At 61.2% G+C, this 23962-nt stretch overlaps 3 protein-coding genes across 3 annotated transcripts in view; 2 read left to right on the forward strand and 1 right to left on the reverse strand.

Moving 5' to 3' along the window:
• ANKLE1 (ankyrin repeat and LEM domain containing 1) overlaps positions 1-7962 on the forward strand; it is an 8282-nt gene extending 320 nt beyond the window's left edge. The window contains exons 2-9 of the mRNA XM_019504483.1: positions 937-1089; positions 1657-1762; positions 2091-2205; positions 2445-5699; positions 6223-6385; positions 6730-6889; positions 7186-7315; positions 7494-7962. Of these exons, the coding sequence (XP_019360028.1) occupies positions 937-1089; positions 1657-1762; positions 2091-2205; positions 2445-5699; positions 6223-6385; positions 6730-6889; positions 7186-7315; positions 7494-7666 (4255 nt within the window). The 3' untranslated portion in view covers positions 7667-7962. The remainder of the gene's footprint in view (positions 1-936; positions 1090-1656; positions 1763-2090; positions 2206-2444; positions 5700-6222; positions 6386-6729; positions 6890-7185; positions 7316-7493) is intronic.
• A 766-nt stretch (positions 7963-8728) lies between these two features.
• Positions 8729-18325, reverse strand: ABHD8 (abhydrolase domain containing 8). The gene is made up of 5 exons (XM_019504602.1): positions 16136-18325; positions 11550-12282; positions 10476-10646; positions 10014-10230; positions 8729-9824 (listed from the first exon to the last, which is right to left on the reverse strand). Exons 2-5 carry the CDS (start codon positions 12272-12274, stop codon positions 9672-9674), a joined length of 1266 nt encoding a protein of 421 aa, XP_019360147.1. The 5' UTR covers positions 12275-12282; positions 16136-18325; the 3' UTR covers positions 8729-9671.
• Positions 18326-19756: 1431 nt separating this feature from the next.
• Positions 19757-20435, forward strand: MRPL34 (mitochondrial ribosomal protein L34). The gene is made up of 2 exons (XM_019504613.1): positions 19757-19867; positions 19941-20435. Exons 1-2 carry the CDS (start codon positions 19812-19814, stop codon positions 20209-20211), a joined length of 327 nt encoding a protein of 108 aa, XP_019360158.1. The 5' UTR covers positions 19757-19811; the 3' UTR covers positions 20212-20435.
• The last annotated feature ends 3527 nt before the right edge of the window (positions 20436-23962 follow it).

Consider the following 23962-nt stretch of genomic DNA (forward strand, 5'->3'; position numbering starts at 1 on the left):
CAGTGGGGTCTAGGGCTGGGGAGGGGTCTCATTGCGCTGGGGGGGTGGGGGAATGCAGTGCTACACGGAATGAAGGGCTACACGGCACTGGAGCCAGGGGCGGGGCCACAGCCTGGGAGCTGCCTGGGCTTGCCAAGAGCAGCTGGTGCCGGTCTTAAATATGAAATTATCGTTATCTAAATGATCACATTTCCTAAAAAGCTACCGTGCACTGCAAAGATATGCAAATAAGCATGCATGTAGGCCCCCGTGTTTACGGTGTATGGTGCTCTGCCATTGGCAGCGAGTGAGAGCTGGGTCATCACAGTTGAAGCCCATCTTTATTTCGAGGCGAGCCATTGTGCAATACTGACGGTGAATCCAAAAGTCAGCTCAGTCCCGAGAATGACTCAGGTTTTGTGGACTGCATGAGCTGCCTCCAAAAATGATTGGACTTTTTGGACACTTTTACTAGTGCAACGGTTGAAATGATTGTGCAAATACGATAATTTTTGTATGCCCAGCAGTGCTGCCTGGGAGTCACTCGGGGCATAAGGAGGGGTGGCCCCCAGCCCCCACACAGCCCAGACACCCCCCCACCACCACCACACACACACACACTTCAAACGCCCGCCTAGAGAACCCGCTGTCCCTGCAAAGGTGCTGCCCAGTGGGCTCTGGGTGGTCCTGGCTGCCTGCACTGCCCTCAAACTGCTGGGAGCTTTGCTGTGCCCATGGATGCCAGCCCTGATGTGGGCACAGTATGTGGGTCCCTGCCCGGGGCTGGCCTGCAGGCTGAGGGGGACAGGAGAGGTACCAGGACCTCAGCAGGAATGAACCGAGATCCTTGGAGGTGCCCGTGCCCCTGCCCCTGGCAGTCGGCACGCTGCCTTTTCCCTGGGGGGGCCATCGGCAGCTCTCCCCTGAGTGGTGAGTGACCCCGTGCTCCCGCTGCAGGACGGTGGAAGCCCTGCTGAAGCAGGGCGCGGACCCCAACCTCGTGCTGCCCGAGGGCATCGCTGCCGTGCACCTGGCCGCGGGCAAGGAGCGGGAGAGCGGCGTGCGCTGCCTGCAGCTCGTCCTGCAGTATGGTGGGGACCCTAACGCCAGGTGAGGCGGGGGCAGGGCCGTGCCCCCTCTGCAACGCGGCTGCGGTGGCCACTGGGATTGGGGTGGTGGCGAACTGGGAGTGCGAGGCTCTGAGTGAAACGGGGGAGAGTCCTGCCCCCTCATGTTACTGTCTTGACCTGGCCGTCCTTTGCTCCCTAGAAATAGTTGCCTTTTTTGCCCAGGCAGCTTCCCAGCGTCTGTCTTTGCTATGCACCCCTGGGTCCGAATCCACGTGTGGGTGTGTAGGCATTCATCTCGTGCAAGACCCGCCCGTGGAGCCATGTCCCGCCCGGGTCAGAGAGCTTTGCAGTGCGGGTGCGGTGGCAGCGTTAATAGCTGCTCCCCTGCTGCCCTGGTTCTGGATCCATGGGGTGCCCTGGCAGGCCGGATGCCAGGGCCCTGCGTGCTAGATTGAGCTGGCGCGTGGGGCTCGACCCCGTGGGCTGACTTAGCTCAGGATCCAGCCCACGGACCAGCCCTGCGCCATGCATCTGAAAGGGTGGGCGCCACTGGTCTGTGGCACGTTAGACGGCACCGGAAGCCTGAGCCAGGTGCTGCACGTTCCAGGTCTGCTGAGGAGCTCACACCCTTGCACGTAGCGGCCTCCTGGGGATGTTACAAGTGCTTGAAGCTGCTGCTGAGGAAAGGAGGGGACCCTGACCTCGAAGACCAGGTGAGCGCCAGGCACCCGCAACCCCAGGAACTGCCGCTGGGGCTGTGGTGGATGCCCTGTCACGGCACGCTAGTCCAGACTAGGTCCCTCTGAAAGCCAGGCTGCGGCCCCTGCCGGGTGCGCCTAGATGGTGGGGCCCTGAGTAAAGGGATAGGACAGGTCCCAGCTGGCTTGGAAAATCTGTCACCTGCATAAAAGGGGAGTCTCCTTCCAGCCTTAGGCTGGGCTGGAGCAGCTGTGAGCAGGCCCCTTGTTCCCAGGGCATCCCAGAGGTGCAGGGCAGGCGTGGGGCTCGGAGCCTCTTACGGTCGGTGCCTTCTGTTGCCAGGATGGAAGCCGAGCCATCGACTTGGCCATGGAGCAGGGCAACACCATGTGTGTGCAAATCCTGCAGGACTTCCAGCGTGCCCAGGCCTGGCCCGTGTGTCTGCGCCGGCCCCAGTGTGAGTATCATCTGGACCTCCGAGGGGGCGCGGGGCTTGCGGGTAGCCAGAGGTTTGCTGCTCCCGCCAGTGTGGCTGGCTGCCATGGGAAGCACATGCAAAATGCCATTTAAGGGGAATCTCCCTCTGTGGCAGAGCCGGCCGGGCCTTCTTGGAAGACGGCAGCCGCGCAGCACGTGTCACCGCTTGCTGCCCGAGCGTCATAAATGTCACTTAGCAAGTGCCTTTCTGCCTTGCAGTCAGCCCCGATGGGCCGGGCAGAGCCGGGAGCCCCCCCCAGCCCCTGACCGCCGACAGCACAGACTGCAGTGTCTTCTCCCAGCTCTCTGAAGCCAGCTCAGCCCCGCCAAGCAGCACGCAGAAGTGGCTGCCGAATGGGAGCCCCAGAGAGATGGGGCTGGATGTTGCCTTTCCAGATACCACAGGGAGGCCCCGGAGCCAAGTGGAGCCTCCACCCACGTGGTTCTGCTTCTCCACCCGCCCGGACATGGGCGCCCGTGGCCAGCCGGCCTGGCCCCAGCCGCTGCTGTGCAGCACGCTACTCTCCACCAGCAGTGGGCCTCGGGGAGGGGCTTGGAGTCTCCCTGCAGCCCCCGAGGAAGAGCCGGCAGAGGCTGAGGACAGCTTGGCACAGCTTGGCACCCTCCAGCCCTGGCACTGCCCACACGGCATGCAGCGACTGGGACCCCGGGCAGCGCTGCATGCGGGGGAAGCCCTGTGGGATGAGACTGTGGTCGTCCACTCACCGCGGCAGCCTGGCAACACGCACCAAACGCCGGGCAGTGCCAGTCCCTGCGGGTCCCACAGCCTGCTTCCCTCCTGCAGCAGTCGGGATACAAGGGAACCCTGCCCCGTGCCCCACAGCCTGGCTCAGCTGGATGGCTTCCTCGATCCAGCCACAGGGGACTGGGAGGGGCTGGATGCCACGTCTCCCGACCACGCGTACCTCTTCTGCTGGGCGCACTCCACTGCCCTCCACGACCTGGACAAAACAGTGATGGTCCCTGCATCGCTGGAGAAAGCACCCGAGATTTCATCTGGGCCCTTGAAGAGCAGCAGCAGCCAGTACAGCAGCTGCGACAGCGAGTGCTACATCAGCACTGTGGAAGCATCCGACCCCGCGGAGGCCGGGAGAGACGGGCCTGCCAGCAAGGATGCATGGGGTACTGGCAGGAGCGTGTGGCAGTGCCCAGGCAAGCAGCTGGTGCTTGGCCCCCAGGGACAGAGCTTAAAAACGCCGGCTTTGGGGAGGGCTTTTGTGCAGGACGTGCCCCCCTCCTGGTTGCAGCTGGCAGAGGTGGCAGGAGGGAGTGCAGGGGATGTCTGCCAAGGTGCCCATTGCTTTGGACAAAGTGGTGGATTGAGGCCTGCTGGAAAGCCAGCCTTGGTACTCCATGCAGGCAGCACTGAGAACAGCCCGTCTCCCTGCTGTGTGGGGTCACAAAGTCCCACCCAGACACCACAGCACATAGAGCCTGTGGAGCATGGGCCTCGCCAGGGCAGCAACAGAGCCACAAGCCTCTCATTGCCTCGGGCATCGTGTTGCTTGGCCCCGGCTGATCTGGGCACTGAGGACTCTGGTCCGGGGAAAGCCCATCCGTCTGGGGACTGCAGGCTGGGTATGGTGGAATCGGCCACGCTGGGTCAGCTGGAGGGGAGGCAGCTATGCACACACCACAGCCCCGCTGCACGGGCAAGCCCCAGGTGTGGCCAGGGGAGAAGGGAAGGCCAGAGCCAGGCATGGGGTCTATCTGCAAGGGGCTCTGACCTGGGCATGGTGGACACAGTGCCCCTGAGCAGAGCCACGGCTGGCACAGCGGACACGGTGCCCCTGAGCAGAGCCACGGCCAGCACAGCGGACACGGTGCCCCTGAGCAGAGCCACGGCTGACACGGTGCTGCTGAGCAGAGCCACGGCCGGCACAGCGGACACGGTGCTGCTGAGCAGAGCCACGGCGGACACGGTGCCCCTGAGCAGAGCCACGGCCGGCACAGCGGACACGGTGCTGCTGAGCAGAGCCACGGTGGACACAGTGCCCCTGAGCAGAGCCACGGCCGGCACAGCGGACATGGTGCTGCTGAGCAGAGCCACGGCGGACACAGTGCCCCTGAGCAGATCCACAGCCGGCACAGCGGACACGGTGCTGCTGAGCAGAGCCACGGCGGACACGGTGCCCCTGAGCAGAGCCACGGCCGGCACAGCGGACACGGTGCCCCTGAGCAGAGCCACGGCCGGCACAGCAGACACGGTGCCCCTGAGCAGGGCTGGAGAAAGTATTGATGGGGAAGAAAGCGAAGCCACTGCCCTGCTGCTCCAGCACCTGGGCAGCCCTGACTCAGCTCCCAAAGGCACCTCCTTTGCCAACTCGACCAGGACGCCGAGGTCCTCTTCGTTACCACCGTGCCCGGCGCATTGCCACATCACACCCCGCACCAAGAGCCGCCTGAACGCCTCCACAGCACGTGGCAACAGCTCTTCCTCCTCCTCCTCCCTCTTTGACAAGACGCTGGAGCTGCCGCAGCGGCCCCAGAGAGTCAGGAGACCCCCGGAGACATCCCGCATGCCAGTCAGCCAGGCTGGGGGGCTCCTGGAGAGCACACGTGCCTCTCATTGGGAAGCAGCGGGGTCGGGCAGCCTGGATGAGACGGTAGTACTACTGCCAGCCACCAGCCTGCCAGCAGCATCTGGGCAGAGCACTGCCCCCAGTACCAGCCCCACGGCGCTGCAGAGCCCTGCTGGGGTCACCTGCCTCCACGCCCCCGAAACCACTGGTCTGCGCCCACCCAGAATGGAGCATCCCAGTACCGCCGGCCCCGCTAGCTCCTCTCCAGGCCCAGGAGAGAGTTCTTGGCTGACGGAGGAGGACTGCACTGAGTGCCCGGGGCTGGGGGCTCCCGTCAGGCCTCCCGCCACCATGACCTCCACTCAGGACTGGTTTGGCAGTGAGTTGGGCAGTGGGGAGCCCAGCCAGAGCCTGGCACAAGGGCTTGGTGGGCTGCAGCCAGGTGGGAAGAAGCCATTGTCACGCTCACGGGTGAGCTTCAGCAGGCTGTCTGCTGCAAGGCCTGCTTTGACACCGCCTGGCTCTGGGAGGCTCAGCCCAGTGCCAGACATGGGCGACCCGGGCATCCCACTCTCCCCCGGCGGGCGACCCGTGAGCCAGGGGGCCGGCGAGGCGGTGGAGTACCTCTACCTGGACGAGGAGAAGGGTCATGCCCTCATCGAGCGCCACGTCCCCCCCACGGACAACACCTCCTGTGCTGACACCAGCTCCGAGGACACCATCATCTACGACTGGAGGGCCTGCGCATCCCAGCGGGGTGCCAAGGAGAACCGGCTGGCGCCCACCTGCTCCGACGAGGCCTTGCTGCAGAAGCTGCGGAAGCTGGGGGCCGACCCGGGGCCGGTCACGGACTCGACGCGCAACCTGTACGTGCAGCAGCTCGACAGGCTGCAGAGCAGCCCCAGAGCCCGGGCCGGCAGGGGCGCGACAGGTGAGTGCCACCGCCTCGGAGGGCCCCAGGTTCTGGGGGAAGCTGCGATCACCTGCAGAGCAAACCAAAGCTCCCTCTTGCCCCAGTTATTGCTGAAGGGAAGAGCCCCAGGACTGCAGGCAGCCTCTGCCCCGGGGTGGACTCGGGTCAGACTAGATCACTTTGCCCCAGAAACTTCGGAGACGGCCGCTGCCTCTCCAGGGCTGGGCCAGGTGAAACCAGAGCAAGCCCCAGGGCACCTGCTCTTGTTCTGATGTAGTTCAGACTTATCTCGACCACTTTGAAGACAGCTGGGAGCGCTTTGCTTTGTGCAGCGGCCTGAAGGCAGCGCCCGGGCACGTGATCCAGCTACTGCAGTGCTTCTGGGAACGAGCCCGGGATGGCAACAACCCCAACAGGCGGGCACTGCACCCGCCGTAGAGGGCTCCCGCGGGCCCTGAGCTGCCAGTGAGCGCTGTATTTTCCTCCCCGTTCTTCCACGTTCTCTCTACCGGTGGGAACGGGGTGTCTTGTGCTGTTTCAGGACACAGCCCTGAGTTGTCGGCAGCACTGGAGACCCTGCAGATCCCCGACTGCCAGGCAGACGAGGTGGCACTGGCTGCCCAGTTCGACCAGCCCGACAAGGCCCGGAAGTGGCGGGAGGGCGTGCTCAAGTCCAGCTTCAACTACCTGCTCCTAGACCCCAGGTATGAGCATCCCGTGGCCACGCAGGGCCTGAAGCTCCCCTTCCCCCACCCCCGAGCTTGGCACTCACCGGCCTGCAGCCTCCGTGTCTGACCCGGCTTCACACTGCCCCGTCCCAGGATGGGAGTGGGGGTCCACCCAAGATCGTGACCTGGGAGGGGTAGGGGGGGGGCACGTGCACTGTCTCGATCAGGAAGATCCAGGTAGCACATGGAGCAAGGTGCCAGCCACAGCAGGTGTGCCCCGACTCATGTCCCCTGGGAAGTGGCAGTGTCCCCAGGCATGGCTGCATGACGAGGGGAGCTGGGGACAAACCGCGTGGAGCTGAGCAGGGGGTCCCTTGCAGGGTGACCCAGAACCTGCCCCTCCGCTGCCACGTGCTGAGCCCGGCCGAGTGCTTCCAGACCTTCGTCCGCGCCATCTTCTACGTGGGCAAGGGGAAGCGTGCGCGCCCCTACTGCCACCTCTACGAGGCCCTGGCGCACTACCGGGGAGGCAAGAAGCAGGTAGGGGGGTGGGGACAGACATAAAGCACTTGATATGGGGTTGGGGGCTACCTTGTGGTGGGGTGGGGCAGAGCCTGGCACCCCAAGCTGAGAGGGCGCATGGGGCTGACCTGCCTCGGGGCTTGTCCACTGCACTGCAGCCTGGGGCAGCTGCCAGAGGCTGCATCTCCCAGGATGGGGGTGTGGGGCATGTGCCAGTCCTGGGAGCTGGGCTGTGGGAGGGGGGGAAAACAATCAGGAACAGGCTGCCTAGCCCCTCCTCGGTAGGTGGTGAGAGTCGCCTGTGTGCCCCCCAGGCCTGCGCCAAGGTGCGGCACATCCTGGACATCTGGGCTGGCGGGCAGGGTGTGGTGTCGGTGCACTGCTTCCAGAACGTCATCCCCGTGGAGGCGTACACGCGGGAGGCCTGCATGGTGGATGCCCTCGGTAAGGCCCGGGGGAGGGGGGGTCCCACGCCAATCTGCTGACCCCGTCCTGGGGGAGCCGGCCTGCCCAAGCAGGGTCCTGCTGATGGGCGGGGGGTGCAGGCTGCGCGCCAGCCCCCTGCCGAGGCAGCCCTGCCCTGCCCTGTGATGCAGCCGGCGCGTTCCTCTCCCCACCGCAGGGCTGGCGATGCTCACGAACCAGAAGAGGGGCAACTGCTACGGCGTGGCGGCCGGCTGGCTCCCGCGGCGGCGCCGGCGCCTGGGCGTCCACCTGCTGCACCGGGCCCTGCAGATTTTCCTGGCCGAGGGGGAGCGGCAGCTGCGTCCTGCCGACATCCAGGTGGGGCAGTGAGGAGCCCCTGGCCACACGTACCCCACCCCATGTCCCCAGGGCAGCTGCAGCCCCAGGGAAGGGGACACATCCTGCTGCTAGGGCTGGGGGCACCAGTACGTGGGGCTGCTGCTTCCTGGAGGGCGGCATCAAGCTGCGCTTGGCCCCCAGACACAAAGGACCCCACAGCTGCTGTCCTGTCTGCAAGGGGCAGGTTTGAAGCATTAAGACATGAGCCTCTGCCCCGAGGCCCTGGGGTGCTCTGGAGATGGGCACGTCAGCAGGGCTCGGGCTAGCACTACTCTCTTCTGCACAATGGCCTGGGATGGCGGCTTTGTACTGGGCTGCTCCTTTTTTTTATGCATCTCCCGTGACCAGGGGATTTCTAAAACTGCAGTAAACCGCGGCCAGGCTGTCAGTGAGGACCCGGCGCTGTTTATTGGCAGGCAGCGAGCGGTGCCGGCCTGCCGGGCCGCTGTCCACCTGCCTCCTGAGGCTGGCGGCCATCGGGCCGAGCCTCTGCAACCTTGGACCAGGTGCCACTCCACATATAGGTGCCAGCAGGCCCTGGGCATGTGGACGGACCCCTCAGGGTGCTGTATCCTGCTTCCAGGCACCAAGGTGCAATGCCGAGACCTGTCCTGGGCAGGATGACGCTCCTCGGCGCCCCCCCCATCAGCCCCCAATGAGGTTGCATGCCAAGAGCTGTACAACAGCACAGTGCCGTGGCCACACACTCTGCCTTGCTGGGCAGCTCCGAGCACAGCTCAGATGCAGGCATGGGCAGGGCCGGTGGCGGGACTTGGGCTCAGGCGGACGTCCCAGGCTGTGCGGCGTGGAGGACTGGCCACCTCAGGGCAGCTGCAGGGAGATTGCAGCAGGGCTTCCAGGTACGAGCCGGGTGCTGGGAGCCAGCGGGAGGCTCCTCTGACCCATGGGAGGCCTGTTCCTGCCCCTGGGGAGACTGGTATTATCTCCAGGCATGGACCAGGACCCCCATCCTGCAGCCCAGCCCTTCCCTGCCCCTTCCAGACAGCCCAGGACAGAGGGTGGTGCACACAGGTCGCGTGGGCAGGCGCCAGGTGATTGTCTCTTGTGGTTATTATTATTCTGCAGTGATTTGCCCCAGCCCTTCCCGGCATGAATCACTCCCGGCGCCTCCGGGCAGAGACCTCCAGTGTCAACAGTGCCAGGACGCTGCCTCGCCGCTCTCCTGGGCCCTGCGGCAGCGAGCTAGACGGGGTCTCTGTCGGAGCCGCTGGCGTCTGGGGGTGATGGTGATCAGTGACGTGAGTGGGGGCGTTGCATCCTCGGTGCATGGCCTGGCTGACCTGGGGCAGGGGGGCTTCAAATCGGCTTCCTGGGAGTCTCCCCCATTGGTTACAAAAGGGGCTGGACAAGGGGTTCCTCACAGCCCCAGCCCCTGGCAGGGCCACGGGTGGACCATCCTACTCCCCAACCCCGAGCTCCAAGGCTGTTCCCAAGGTCGGACAGCATCTCCTTCCCCCGCCAGCCACAGCACCCATGCATGCTGCACCATCCGTCCTTGCACCCCTCCTGGGCAGGGGGGTGGGCTGCTGCTGTTGCCATCAGCTGTAGCCAGGAAAGGCTTCGCCGGCTGGGGAAGCCAATGCCCCCCAGGCTGGGGGCAGGCACCCGCTTCCCCGGCTGGAGGCAGCTCCAGGTGCGTGGGTGTTGTCCGCCTCTGGCCTGTGGGTGCAGGAGTTGAGACCCCCTTCCCTGTACTATTGCAGCACAGCGGGTCTGATCTCAGCCTCTGCAGCTGAAGGAGCCGCTGGGCTCCTCCATGCTGGGAGCAGGGCCCTGTGGCATGGTGGGGGGTGGGATGCTGCCAAGGAAGGGGATGGAGAGGCTCTGGGGTGCCTGCCCCCACCTCCAGGTCTGCTGGCTCCTCTGGCCTGTGCCCTCCAGGCCCTGCCCCTGCAGCCCCCATACCAGGGCCAAGCCAGATCTCCGTGTTCGTGCCAAGTCCCTCTGCTCCGGGTGGCCCCGCTCCCAGGCTGGCTCATTTCTTCTCCCCTCCTTTCCCTTCTGGGGCCGGCGTCTCGGGCTCCCAGAGCAGGAACTCGTGGAGCAGGGTGTTCACGGTCTCGGGACACTCCAGCATCACCATGTGGCTGCCCTCATCGATCACCTTCAGGAACGCGATCAGCAGGATCTGGGGAGCGGGAGACGGCACCGCGCAGCCGTGAGCCCGGGAGGCGCGGAGGGGGCCGCGCCAGCAGCTCCTGTGCTGAGCACCCAGATGGGGCTGCAGGGAGTGGGATGGGCCCTTTGATCCCACCCGGCCCCGGGTGAGGCAGCCAGGAGGGCAATGGGGCAGGTTGCAAGAGCCCTGGGGGCCTACCTCGGCCATGCGCTGGTCCTCCTCCACAGGGACAAACTTGTCGTGCATGCCGTGCACCAGCAGCACGGGCACGGTGAGCTCGGCGTGGTACACCTCGTCGCCCTCCGGCCAGTACTGCCCGCTCATCATGGCCCGCAGCACAAAGGACGAGACGTTGAAGGCATTGCCCTCCTTCAGCAGCTGCTTCTCTTTGGCACCCTGGCGTGCAAAGCCGGCCCTGTGGGGAGGGACAGGAGGGCGGGCAAAGCTCCAGCTGGGCAGTGGACCTAGGTCCACGGTCCTGCCTGGCCCCAACCCTGCCCAGGGTTGGGGGACCTGTTCATGCCCTGCCCCAGGGATGCTGTTCTCAACCCCCCAGGCAGGGAGGCAGCCTGCGGTCCTGGCATCTCTGCTCCTTCCCAGTGAAGGATGAGGCATCCGCGCCAGCCCCCACAGTAGTCCTCCCCACACTTGGGGACTCACTTGAGGAAGCTCCAGGCCAGGCAGGGGGACAGGCAGTGGAGGACACAGGTGGGCATGTTGAAGATGGAGCACAGGCTGGGCTCCAGCGCCGTGGGGCCCCCGCCGTTGATCATGATCACCTTGTGCACCAGGTCTGGGTACTCGTGTGCCAGGAAGGTGCAGAAGGACACGCTGCGGGGGAGAAGGAAGCACTGAGCCTGGTGCCGGGGGCATCAGGGCTCCCCCCAGGGTCGGGCCATTGCCAGGCATGCAGTGCTCAGACTCATGCAGATGCTCTTGGCGGGGCATGGAGCTGCTGTCACCCAGCACAGTGGGGCCAGCTCGCACAACTGTGATGCAATGCACTTGCTTGCATGGTGCCTCTTGCACCAGGACCCCTTGAGGGAGCAGCTCTGAGCCCATCTTCAGCCCTGATCCCCATCCTGCTCCCAGCTCAGCTGCCCCCCGGGGTCGCTGCAGTGTAACCTGCTCCTTTAAGAGCTCCCTTTCCTTCCCTCCCTGCTCAATCCTCACCTAATTGGCTTTCCCGGGTTTATGGCTATTTATAGCGGGTCCCCAGCCCTGGCATCCCTGTGCTCAGCCTTGCACCAGGGGTCACCAGCACGGCTGGGCACATCTCCGTGCCACCGGTCCTGAGGTCACAAGCCCAGGGGATGCTCAGAGCTGAGCATGGGCCCCAGAGGCTCTCCCCCAGGGCGGGGGACAAGCCCCTGGAGCTCCCAGCTCCAATCCCAGTAGGGTTGTCTGGGTCAGCTGGGGGGCACCCGTGGGTCTGGGGCTGGCTGGATGTACCCCAGCTGATGCTAATGCCCCCTGAGCAGCCAGGGCTTGGATGGGGGCTCTTCTGCCCCCACAGAGCTCCCTGCCCTCAGGGGGTTTCTGTTGCCCCCAGACCCCTCACACAGCTCAGGAATGACCCTCCAGGATGTGGGGACAGGCCAGGAGGTCAATCCAACCTGTGACCCCCATGGCCCCATCTAGTCAGGAAGCCGCAGTCCCCCTGGTTCCAGGGCTGGGCACGGTGACCTTGGGGCCCAGTCCCTCCAAACCACCCCTGTCCAGAGGGACCCTTACCCATAAGAGTGGCCGATGAGGATGTTCCTCTTCTTGGCGTAGCGCTTGAAGACGGCCCGCATGTCCTCGGCCAGGGCGTAGAAGGTGTAGGCAGCCGCTACCTGCGGCGCGGAGCTGCTGCCGTGCCCGGCTAGGTCGGGGGCCACCACCTCGTAGCCCAGCTTGGTGAAGAAGTCCAGCTGCTCCTTCCAGATGTGCAAGGACCCACCCACGCCGTGGATGAAGAAGAGCACGACGTCGCCCTGCGTCCCCTTGCAGCTGGTGATGCGCTTCTGGCAGTCGATGCTTACCACCTTCTTGGGCTTGCGCTTCCGGTGCCGGCCGGGGGCCACCGCCTCACGGGTAGGGGTGGGCACCGGGGCCTGGCCCGCAGCATTGGCCAGCTCCAGCTCCACGGTGCTGGCCGGCTCCACGGCACCATTGGGGCACTGCAGGATCTCGGCGCGCAGGGCATCGCCCAGGTTCTCGATGACCAGCTGCCCGTTGCGGTACACAGTGATCTTACGCTTGCAATGCACCGTGCCCCGCTCGGGCGCGGGGTCCTCAGGCACCGCTTCCTCTCTGGGCCGGGCTGGCAGGGCATGCTTCACCCGCAGCACCCGCCCTGGCTTCACCTCCACGAAGCTGAAGCCATCGCGGGACTTGACGCTGTCCAGGGGCCCCACCGCGCTGGTCGCCTTGCCCGTGAGGCAACACAGGATCCCATCGGCGATGCTGGTCAACATGCTGCTTCCTGCGGGGGGGAGGACAGCAGTTAGGGGGGCATGTGTGCCCGCTGCTGTCTATGCCCAGGTCCCCTCGCTCACTCTGGTTTGGCACCAGCTGCGGATCTGGCCCTGTCCAGGCCAGGGGGGCCATGCAGCAGCATGAGATGGGCACAGACCCCCCGTGGGCAGCTGCTCAGAGGCGGTGCATGTGGCTCCTCCAGTGCCAGCAGGGCCAAGCCCGGCCCTCATGTCCAGCAGCCTCCACCCCCACCCAGGACCCCCGAGTAGACTCAGCAGGCCCCATCCCGCTCCCAGAGACACTGGAGAGAAGACAGTGCCCAGCCCTGGCATCTCACAGCGCCCTGAGCTGGCAGCTTGGCCCTGCAGGAAATAAGGTCCCGGTGCCTGGATTGCGGATAGTGGCACCCTGCCCTTGCCCGGTGCCTGGGCACCCTGCAGATGCAGCCCTTGCCCAAGCAGGGGGAGAGGGGGAGGCTTCACAGCCAGGGCCCAGCATGGCAGACAGTCTGGTCTGCAGCCCCCCAAACCTGGGAAAGGAGGGGTGCATCTCCTGCAGTTGGAAACCCCCACTGAAGGGGTGGGCAGACAGCTCTCCCTGGGGCCGACCTTGGGTTTGGGATGAGCGGCCTAAGATGCACCACAGGGAAGGGCTGGGCATCAGCTGCAGCCAGGGAAGGGCTGAGCATGGAAGGAGAGGCTATCGTGACTCCCTGCGCCAGGCGCTGCCACAAAAGTGTCACCGTGGGCAAGGAAACACATAAGCGCTGCAAGACAGCGGGCACTGGAGACGGCCGGGTGCGGGGATGGAGGCCTGAGCTGTGCTTGCTCCGGAGTGGCATCCCCATGGACCTCAGCAGGATGTGGCAGAGTGGGGTTGCCCCCTTCACCGCCCTGCCACGGGGCACAGGGAGGTCTTCCCCTGCCAGCACTTTAGGGCAGGGGCCCCTTGGGCAGCATCTAGCACAGGAGCGCCCCGATCCGGACTGCAGCCCCTGGGCACGATGCTGGGGATTGAGCCGAGTGCAGGGGGCACTGCAAGGGTCCGTGGCCAGCAGCACACGCAGGGGCCATGTAGGCCATCTCGGGGTGGCTTTGCTGCCTCCGTGCAAACAGCAGGTCTCTACTGACAGTGGAGACTGAGCACTAGTGGACAAGCCCAACACAAAGCTCAAGCCTCCGGGGCTGCAGCTGGGCCTGGAAGAGCCAGGGCCCGGGAGGTGGGAGTCCCCCACAGGCAAGCAGAGCTCCAGGCCAGCTGTGGTCAGATCCTTGCACCGATGGGGGGTTGTGGGCTGGAGCCTCTGCACGGAGGGGAGTCCCATACCAGGGGCTGCTGTGTCCATCCCCCCTCCCCAAGGCATTGCCCCAGGAGATGGCTGGGGAAACTGAGGCAAGCAATGACGTAGCGGTAAGGGGCAGGGGCTGCACACAGCACCCCAGTTCACACTGGGCTGTCAGAGGTCTGCCATGGGAAGTGAGGGTGGGGGCAAATTGGGGCAGTCCTTTCAAATGAATGATAAGCTAAGCCTCCCCACCTGCAAGCAATGAGCTGCCTACAGGTGCTGGGCCCTGCGCCAGGCTCTGACCTACATAAAAGGCCGGCAGGCGCTGTACCTTGGCTGCAGATGCTGGGGGGGTTGCTGGGTTCTAGGGCACTGGTTATGGCAGGGACTGAAGTGCTGCTGCTTGATGCCAGGGAGAGAAAGGGGCAGTGGCTGGTGGAAAGGTGGAGAGCTGGAAAGAAAGGAGCTCTCCCGGCAGGCTGGGGTTGGGGGTGCTGCTTGTATAAGGGGGTCTTTGCAAGCTGGAGCTGCAGGGCAGGGAGATTCCCCTGCAGTGCAGCCTGGGCTCCACCTCTGGGGGCCTGGGTCAGACCTGACCCTGGCCCAGCTCCTCCAGGCCAGGCAGGCAGCAGCACCCGGCCTGATGCTGTCCTTGCAGGGGACCTGGGAAGGCTCCAGCTCCCCTGCAGGGAGGGAGCACCTCCATTACTGCTGGAGCCAAGGCTGGTGGATTATCGATGCTGATGGGCTGCAGGACAGGGTGCTCAGCCTGGTGGAGAGTGGGGCTGGACTGGGGGGGCTGCCTTGCTCTCCCTCCCCAGGGCAGTGCCCCTTGCAACCTGGCAGGTGGGGCTGGTGTGTTTCCAGGGGATCAGGCCTCCCCATCCCAGGGGTGCTGACTGGTGGCCCCGTGGGGTTACCAGGGCAGAGCTTGGACACAGCGGGGGGGTCGGAGCGGTCCCATCTGGGCATGGTGAATGTGGGGTCTCGCAGCTGGGAACTGGGTCTCCTCGCTTCTGCCGCTGCTTTGGGCAGGGAGCAGGGACGTGGCCCCAGGACTCCTGGGTCCTCCCCTGTGTGCTTATGCAGGCTGCGTATCCATGACCCACATCTTCCCCCTTGCTAGCCACACACTGAAAGTCTCCTGAAAGCTGTTCAAATGCACATGACCTGCAACTACTTTTGGGCAACCATCCCCTCCTTGTACTGATGCAAGGTCCTGGTACCACCACAGTGGCTCTGGCTGTGGGCAGCCTGCGAGCTGCATGTCTCTGCAGGGATTTTTTTTTTTTTTTTTTTTTTGTCCTGCCTATCAGCAGCTTAAATCCCAGGCAGCTGTCGGTGCCCAGTTGTTTTCCCAGCCCAGCCTGGCTGTGCCCTAGCAAAGCTAGGGGGAGTTATCCATGGGGCTCTGGGCAGCCCCTTTCCTTTGAGAGATGCCCCTGGTACATGGCAGTCACCAGGTCCCCCTTTCTGCCGGCCATGGCCTCCCTGCATGTTGCAGAGCTGCTCGCAAAGCCATGTGCACCTCGGCACCCAGGAGGTCTGTCCTGCTCCACAGCAACCCGACCACCAGACCCCCCAGCTAGAAGTGGGGACACCCTGGGAATCCCCTGCTCCGGTCCCCTCCCAGACCCAGGACCCTGCTCCCCGGGGCTGCGCTCGAGTCGCAGGATGAGACACCTTGAGCCAATGTGTGTGGCTGGAGAGGGGTAGAAGCAGGGAGGCAAAGGACAGGGCCCATATCCGCTCAGATCAGATGGGCCCAGAGCTGGGCTCTGCCTGTGACTGGAGCCCCCTGCCAGTGCTGTGGTCAGGCGGGGCTCATGCTGGGCCGGCCCTACAGCTCCCTTGTGTTCCCCCTGCAGAAACGCCTGCCAGGCCAGAGCTTGGTCCTTGGCCCAGGGATTAGCGCTGCTGCAAAGCCAGGAGTTGGCTCTGCTCGCCCCCTGCAAGGATGGGCTGAAAGGAGGCGGCAGGGCTGAAGAGGAGCCCACGCGGCGCGGCAGGGCCACGGTGCCCACGACCCCCTTGCTCCAAATGACGCCAAGCAACACGGGGCTGCAAGGCGGGACCCCCGGGCCATCCGGATGGGCAGCAAGGGCTTGGGCCAGGCCAGGGAGCATTGCAGGACTCCCCGGGGGACCTGAGCCCAGCGGGCGGGGGAAGGCTGACAGGCGCCAATGTAGGGCAAGGGAGAGCAGCTCTGCAGGGGACCGAGCTCCCGCAACGCGGCAGAGCCGGAGCCTGCGCCTGAGCCCCTTCCAACCCGGGGTGAAGGCGCCCGCGGCCTTTCCCTCCTTCCTGCAGTGGAGGGGGGGATCCATCAGAAAGCAGGAGGAAAAGACCCCCCAGGACCAGCCTGGTGCAGAGCAGCTGTGCCCAGCGGACATCCCTCAGCTTGGGGGGGCCCTGCTGGGCAGCTGCAACCAAAGGGGGGCAGAGCTTGGGGCATCTCCCCCACTGCTGCTTACGTAAGGCCGGGCGGGCAGCCCACCAGCCCTGCATCCCCCTCCTGGGGGGGCAGCCCTCCAGCCCCGCATCCCCCTCCCAGCCTGGGGCCGGCCCCGCTCACCTCATCAAGGGCTGTGGATGCCCAGAGCGAGCCCACACGGAGCTGAGGCTGGCCCGATCACATCGTCCGCAGGCACCGGCAGGAGGCTGCGCTCCCCACCCGCCCCCCGGCTCCCCATGAGCCGCCAGGCAGGCAGAGCAGGGCCCGGCTCCGGGGGGGGGCTCTGTGCCCTTGTCCACCGGAGCCACAGAAAAGCCCTTAGGTCCCTCCTAGTGAGGAGGGGTTTGGGATGACGGGCAGGGAGGCAGGAGCCCGGCTTTGCCGTGCCGAGTCTTGGCGGGGGAAGGAGGGAGGAGATGCCTGGACCAGCCCCTCCTGGCAGGGACCGAGACTCCAGGCCTGCACCTGCTGCAAAGCCTGGTCCTACCCCCCCAACCCCTGCATCTTATCTCGTGGGGCTGGGGGCCATCTTTGGGGAACCTCAGGTCTGGGATTCACCTGAATGCACCAGACCCTCTGTTTTCACTACGGAAAAGGATATTTCTAGCCTCGTTGCTGGGCGTGGAAATGGGGGGAGGCATGATACAATGCCCCCCTGGCACCCGGGTGGGAAAAACCCTTGTTAGCAGTGGGGGGGATTCTCGTGCCCTCCATACCAACACCACGAGATCTGGCAACACCAACACCAGAAGCAGGATACTGGGAACAGGCCCTATAGAAAGGTTGGACTGGAGACATGACAACGAAGATTTGCACCTGGCCGCGCTGCCTGCTTCATGCGGGGCCACGGCCGTGCAGCGGCTTCACCTTCCCTCCTGAAGCCCTGGCAGGGACTTGGCCCAAGCGCTCACAGCAGCTCATGGGAGGGCCGGGACTTAGGGGTTCTGCTCCCAGGGCCCCTGGCTGGCCATGACCTTGAGCATCATTTCCCCTTTGTGCTCTGCAAAATTAGGATCATGAGTCACCTCTCTGGGGCAAGGGGCAACCAGTTCCCAGGAGAAGGGGCTCGGGTGTCTCTTGGTAAAGCAGTGTTCTTGTGCGGGGCGGTCTGGATTAGATGGCCAGGCAGAAGACACAGGCACGCCTCAGTGCACCGGCAGGTCCCAGCACCAGATTTGATCACACTGCATTTATTGTCAAGGTGGCCCATCTTGCTGCACAATATAACCCTGGGGCATCTAAACTCAGGAGTAGCCATGAGGAATCAAAGGTCTGTGAGAGGAAGTAATTACTAGGCTGGCACTGCCCATTCTTTGCACCTAGTGGTTGCTTCTCCATAAACAGGTCCAGCTTCCACCTACGGGCCAGTGGTTTGCAGCAAATTGTTTGGTTATTTTCCAAGCCACATTAATGTCTCATTGTGTTTCAAGGACTTTCAAGCAAATGCGCTCAGCTTACAAGTAACAAAAGCATGCACTGTTTCTTGCCACCGATGCTGCATGTGCCTGTGGGGGCCCAAGAGGCTGGCTGGGGCCCGGTCTGCTTCCCACGCCATCCCCTGCGGCTCTGATCCAGAGGAAGGGGGTGCAGGCAGGGTTATGGCGGGACACAGAAAGTGCTTCCGCTTCTGCCCCAGAGAGATGGATACAGCTCTCATGCAGTCGTCCCTGCAAGGCCAAAGTCAGCAGATCCGGCTCTGAGACGTGGGCAGCAGATTTAGGGAGCAAGTAGGCACCATTTGCAAACACTCACTGTTCTGAGCTTTTCCCTTGGCAGGCAGGGAAAGCCCTTCTGCGGTTTTCTCCTGCTCCCATCGCCTTGTTCGATGAAGGACCAAATGCACCAAAAGGGCTGTAAGAGCTGCAGTGCACTGGATGACAGAGCCCTGGAAACAAGGCAAGGCTTTCAGAGACCCCCTTTTTTTTTACTAAACATTTGAGTGTTTCAACAGTCATTTATTTTTTGACCCAGATCTGCATCAGCTGCACTTGCTTGCACAGTGTCTCTTGAACCAGGACCCCTCGAGGGTGCAGCTCTCAGCCCCCATCCCGCTCCCAGCCCGCCCGCCTGCTCTACTCAGTGCCCTGGGGCCTTCACAGCACACATGAGACTGAATATGAAGCGCCTGTACTGCTAATTCATGTCTTCAAATCAGCTTACTCTGGAGAAGAAGTAAAAGAAAAGGATGAGCCACCCATGAGGAGGGCAGAGGGATCTCTAGCTACTGTACAGCTTGTGAAGCCATAGACAAATAGGACTGAAAGGGACCTCCACAGGTCATCTAGTCTAAAGTAATAATAATAATAATAATAATAATAATAATAATAATAGATGCTCTCCTGCTTCAACTCCCTGCATGGGGTTGCGAAGAGGATGGAGCTAGACTGGTCTCAGTGGAGGCAGATGACAGGACAAGGAGTAATGGGCTCAAGCTGCAGCAAGGGAGGTTTAAGTTGGATATTAGGAGAATATGAGGAGGGTGGTGAAACACTGGAACAAATCACCCAGAGAGGTTGTAGAGTCTCCATCCTTGGAGGTGTTTAAGACCCGGGTAGACAAAGCCCTGACTGGGATGATGTAGTTGGGGTGGGTCATGCTTTGAGCAGGGAGTTGGACCGGATGCGACCTCCTGAGGTCCCTTCAGCCCTCATTTTCAATGATTTTATGATACACATGACATTAGCATGTATCTGTGGAGGTCTCAGGGGAACCAGACTTGTGCACATTCCACCTCAAATGGGAAACAGCTTGCCAATGTCCAACCTCCTCTGCCTCTTTAGAGAAGCAGGTGGTGTCCTCTCCACTTGTGCAGGTGGGGAGCCGAGCCACGGAAAGACCAAAATGACTTGCCTAAGCCAGTGCCGGGCATCCTGGAGCACTGCCTCAGAGGCCACGGTCCTGTCCAAGTCTCTTTGCCCTTGGAAAACCCTGATTCTTCCCCTGGCTGGACAAAGGAGTGAAAAGCCCTGCTGCGTGGCTGCTCTGGGCAGATCTCCAGCAAGCGCACGACTGAGCGGCAACGCGAAGAGGTCTGGCCACGGGGAGGACGGCGTCTCCTCCAGCCCTACCCAGCCGCGGGCCCCGTGCCAGTGCACAACAGTTGCGTGCTGCATTCGGAGGGCGCAGCCTCGTGCTCGAGCAATCAGCTGCCCGGTGCCAGAGACAAACACCACGAGCAGCAGGAACGGCTGCCAGCAGGCACAAGGATGGAAATGCATTGGCATCTGTGCGGGGGTTCTTGCGTGCTTGGTTTTTCTAATAATTTGGGAGCTGTGCAGGGGGGCACGGAGGGTCTGAGCAGGGGGCAAGGCACTGGGAGCCTCCACCGTTCCCAGGACAGAGGTGGGACGAGAAGAAATTTGGGGTGGGGAGAAAGCAGCCTGTCCGCGGAGGGGCTGGCCCAGCCGGCACCCAGGAGAACCCGGGCTGCAAAACTTCATCCTCTGATCCCGGCCGACCCAAGGGGCGCCCGCGGGACCCGACCTCCGCTCCAGGTGCCCCACCCCGCAGCCACCGGGGACCAGGCCCCTGCTCCCACCCAGCGCAGTGGGGGGAAGAACCCAGGGGTCCTGTCCCCCTCCCCCCGTATCCCCAAATGAAGAACCCAGGAGCCCCGCCCCTACTCTGGAGCAGCCAAGGAACGACACGCGTGGAACTACAAGCCCCAGAAGCCTCCGCGCCGCGCGCGGCCGCCTCCCAGACACCCTTGCGCTCTCTAGCCCCGCGCGCCGTGATTAGTCGAGGGGGCGGGAGCCAATGAGCGCCGGCGTTGCTGGGGGGACACTGTAGTCCAGCCATGGCGGCTGCGTGGGTCCGCGGCCTGCGTCTCTGGCCGGGGCCCGCCGGCGGCAGGTAGGGCCTGGGACTGAGGCCTGGGCCCAGCCCCTGCCCTCGCAGCCCCTCACCGCCGGCTCTCTCCCCGCAGGTTCCCGCTGCTGCCTCCCGTCGGGGCCTGGGCCCCGCAGAGCCGGGCGGCCTCCATCCTGTGCTCCTGGAGGCCGGCGGGGCTCTGCCAGGGGCAGGCGCCCGGCTGGGGCCGCCCACCAGCACGCACCAAGGCGCGCGGCAACGAGTACCAGCCCAAGAACTTGAAGCGGAAGCGGACCCACGGCTGGATGAAGCGCATCCATGAGGCCAGTGGCATCAGGGTGATCCTGCGGCGCATGCTGAAGGGCAGGAAGTCACTGAGCCACTGAGGGACGGGCCAGCCCCAACCTCCACAGCGATCCGGGAAACGCGACAGGGACCCAAGGATGCTCGGCTCTGCGGCCAATCGGGGCACTGCTTCTTCTCCCACTCCCCCATGACTGACTTTGTCGAGCGGCTCAGTCTTATTCTCGAGGGTGAAGTCGCTCCGTCTTGCAAGCAGAGGGAGAAATTGTGAAACCAGATTTGTCATTAAAATGAATCAGTCTTCTGCCGTGGCTGCCTGCATTCGTTCTGCTCGGGCAGAAACCTGATTGATTCCCCTTTGTTCTCGGGGGTTGAGGAGAGCACTGTTTGGCTTGTCCTCTAGGGAGCTGTCGGGGCTGACTTCCAGGCGGCCCTGGTTCCCAGTCCCTCTAGCTGTCCAGTCCAGTCACTTGTCTTCGGGTTACTCATGAACAGGCCTAAAACAGGCATTTTAAGTTCTTCTTGGGTCAGCCTGGAGCCAGGTCCCGCAACTGAAGCTGCTGGGGTACGTCTTTGTAGCCGTTAGAGCTCTGGTGCAGTACGTGGGGCTCCACGGCACCTCGAGGTCAGCCCGGATCAATTCATTTATAGGGTCTGAGTCCAGGACTGAAGCTATGGTCCTCTCTGAGGCTTTGTTTCCATCCCAGTGGATAGTGTAGATAGATATATATTGCATACATAGATACATCTGTGTGTAAATATGTATAGTAGTGTAGATAGGTAGGTAAATATAGAGATATCGATAGATATATAGACTAGCTCTATATATCTATCAATTATATTGGCTAGATAGAGATATTTCCTCCTGCAGCTCTGCTAGAAAGAATTCCCTCTCAATGCTTAGAAAAGACTCCAATGTGAAGAGCACCCAAAAAAGCTTTCTTAACGTACATTAGCTTCTTGACTTGCTCTGTGCTGACGAAATTCAAGGCCCTGGCCTGTGCAAAGTCCATACATCACAGAAATGTTACTTGGTCCCTCAAACTGGGGCACAAGCGTCGGTCAGGTTTCCTATCCTTGGTGGGGCTTGCACTGCATTAATGAGGTTGTAGGGGTTTTAAGGACAGCATCAGCAGTCCGTATTTCAGGATCCTCAAAGGATATGGACACACACGCAGAACAGAGAATGCCTGCAAGGGTATAATATATTTTTTTAAATGCAAAGTAGATTTTTGTTCATTCCAGAAACTGAAATCTAATGAAATGTTTTCCTGGTGTCTTAGTGAAAATGCTTCTTGACTCTTTTTTTTTTTTAATGAGAATGCTTCCTTGGCATTTTGCAAGCTCAAGCACCTTGTCCTGAGAGGCATGAGAAGCAAACTGTGAGGCTGTGACAAGTGTGATTTCACTGTCCAAGTGTAGCGAAGTGTGAGAAGTAAATGAGACTTACTTGAGGGGGAGCTAAATGTTCAAATCTACTACAAGTACAGCAACAAGGGAAAATTCAAGCTTTTATTCAGAAAATTCCAGAAATTCAGATTTCTTCTGCTACGGCTGTTCAGTCAGGGGAAGAGTAATACAGGAGGGTTTAGGATCACATGTTATCCACTGACGTGCAGAAATCCAGCTTTGTGGTTGCTACTTTTTTTATGTCCTCTTAAATTGGGTTGAAAATTTGCTCCTGTTTCAAAGAGCCAGGGCGAACTTGGAGCACAATGTGGGACATAGAGCCGGACCTCACTGAAGTCTCAGTAAGTGTCTTCATCTCTTCCTAAGGGAAATCTAACAATATGGTGTCCCAGTGTACAAGCTCTTGTGGGTAGTGGAGCAGCTGGCTGAGCTGAGTGAGGATGTTTATAGCGAGTGACTTAAGCCTTTTGCTATCTGGAGAAGCAGCCCCAAACTCATTCTGTTTAAAGATATGTAGCTGTGTACAGCTGGAGACATGTAGGCAGAATGCAATTCATAAATAAAACGATTGCCCTCTTCCCTGATGAGGTAGCCCCCATCAGCTGTGCTCAAAACACACTTTAATATTGAACGGCAAGCTGAGATTGGATGGTTGGGACAGGTGTATGGTGCCTTTTGCATTCCAGGCTTCTGACTTTTCTAGGCAGTGGCTGCTAATTGCACATGCTATTTCAGAGCTTTGTAGCATACAGAAAATGCCTGCATATGGACCTGCTGCTCTGTAGGATTATAGAAAATGAGGGTTGAAGGGACCTCAGGAGGTCACATCTCATCCAACCCCCCGCTCAAAGCAGGACCAGCCCCAACTATATCATCCCAACCAAGGGCAGAATACATTTTTTTTAAATGCAAAGTAGAAAGCACTTTGCTAATAATCTGTCACTGGGGTTGTGAGCCTTAGATAAGCATCATTCTTTGTTCTCTGATGGGGAACCCTGGGCCTCATTGATTTTTTTGTTTTGTTTAAGGAGAGCTGAGGAGTTCCAGTTCCTGTTCACTTCAAAGGAAATTCAGGTGTTCAGCATTTTATGCAAGGGCGCAGCTGAAATCGGCATGAGAACTTGGCAGTGCCTTGATCTCTGGGACTGTGTGAATATACTGTAGTACCTGACTTGAGATGCTTTGCTGCCATGCCAGCAGAGCACCGTTGCAGCTGTGTGTTTAACATGTCATACAGAGTTGTAACACATGGGGCAACTTCCAGCTGAGAAGTTAGCAAACCACCTTCCAACTCAGCCAGACAGAGAGTTAGAAAAAGGGCTGGTGAGGGGGGATCTCAGCTTCTGCCTGTTTCCAGCTCCTACCTTCTGGGCTTGCTTCCCCAAAAGATCTTTATATAGAGTTTGGAGAACCTAAACCTGGAAGAGATTGAGAGGACCGTGTCAGGATCCCTTCCAGCCAACCGGATTGTTCCTGCTACCCTCTAGGACCAGGCTCCGGCAGTCCTACCCTTAAATACTTCAGTTTATGGAATCTTAACTGTTTCTCCCCCTGAGCAAACTTTGAAGACAATATAATGGGTTACTCATTCTTGGGAGTTTTCCTCAACTTTGAGTCTAGCATCCTTATGGGTCCTGGTTTTACATGAGTGAGGCAACAACAGCTGCAATTTGTGTTACAGTTCTCTGTTAGCTGCTTCAGAAGTCCGACCATCCTACCTTACACTGCCCTTCGTGGTAACTTCTAGGGTACAGACTAGCTCCTAGGAAGTTTCTGTCTCTACTCATCCTTCCTTGCTTTCAAAATTAACCTGAAAGTCTTTTAACGCTGGCTTCTCTGTGGAATGCAATTCATCTGAAAATGTGGGTCATTTTGGACCCTGTGAAAGGGGCATACTGGTCTTGCCCTTGTCCTGAGTGATTGCACCCCTCAGCAGTATTGCATGACACCTGAAGCCAGAGCAGGAAGAATGTTTTATTGGACACTGACTACTGAAGTGATCCCATTAGCTGCAAATTCTGCATAGGTAGAGACTATAAAATTAGCTTTTCAAAACTGGTTATGGGGTATCACAGTCCAGATTGTCCCGTCGCCCCCACCCCCATCTTGTATTCAGAGCAGCAAGCTCTAATGTCTTCTCTGTCACTCATCTGCTTTCCATTTAATGTCATTCTTGTCCTACTGCACGGTTGTTTGGTGCAGGGCCCTGCCTCAGGCCGTGCCTGCGTTGTGACCTGATAACACATTCTGGAAACGCCGTGAACAACTTGCTTCACTTACTAACAAACAGTGACTCACTAATAGATTATTCTTGACTTCTGGCACTGCCAGCTGGTCTGTTGGTCCACCCCTGCTCTGCTGGGTGGGGCTGCAGGCCCAGGGCTTTGCCTGTACAGCAGCTTATGGTATAAATGGGAAAGAGAA

Source organism: Gavialis gangeticus, unplaced genomic scaffold (genome assembly GCF_001723915.1).
Source record: "Gavialis gangeticus isolate Ggan-Ray unplaced genomic scaffold, GavGan_comp1, whole genome shotgun sequence".
NCBI classification, from domain to species: Eukaryota; Metazoa; Chordata; order Crocodylia; family Gavialidae; genus Gavialis; species Gavialis gangeticus.

What these genes read in the sequence shown, in the direction of transcription:
- ABHD8 (XM_019504602.1), bottom strand. Translation starts at nt 12,274, where the DNA reads ATGTTGACCAGCATCGCCGATGGGATCCTGTGTTGCCTCACGGGCAAG. An exon ending in CTCATCGGCCACTCTTATGG is followed by an intron (nt 10,647 to 11,549) that starts GTAAGGGTCCCT and finishes TCTCCCCCGCAG; the next exon opens with CGTGTCCTTCTGCACCTTCC. An exon ending in AGGACCAGCGCATGGCCGAG is followed by an intron (nt 9,825 to 10,013) that starts GTAGGCCCCCAG and finishes CCCGCTCCCCAG; the next exon opens with ATCCTGCTGATCGCGTTCCT.
- MRPL34 (XM_019504613.1), top strand. Translation starts at nt 19,812, where the DNA reads ATGGCGGCTGCGTGGGTCCGCGGCCTGCGTCTCTGGCCGGGGCCCGCC. An exon ending in CCGGGGCCCGCCGGCGGCAG is followed by an intron (nt 19,868 to 19,940) that starts GTAGGGCCTGGG and finishes CTCTCCCCGCAG; the next exon opens with GTTCCCGCTGCTGCCTCCCG.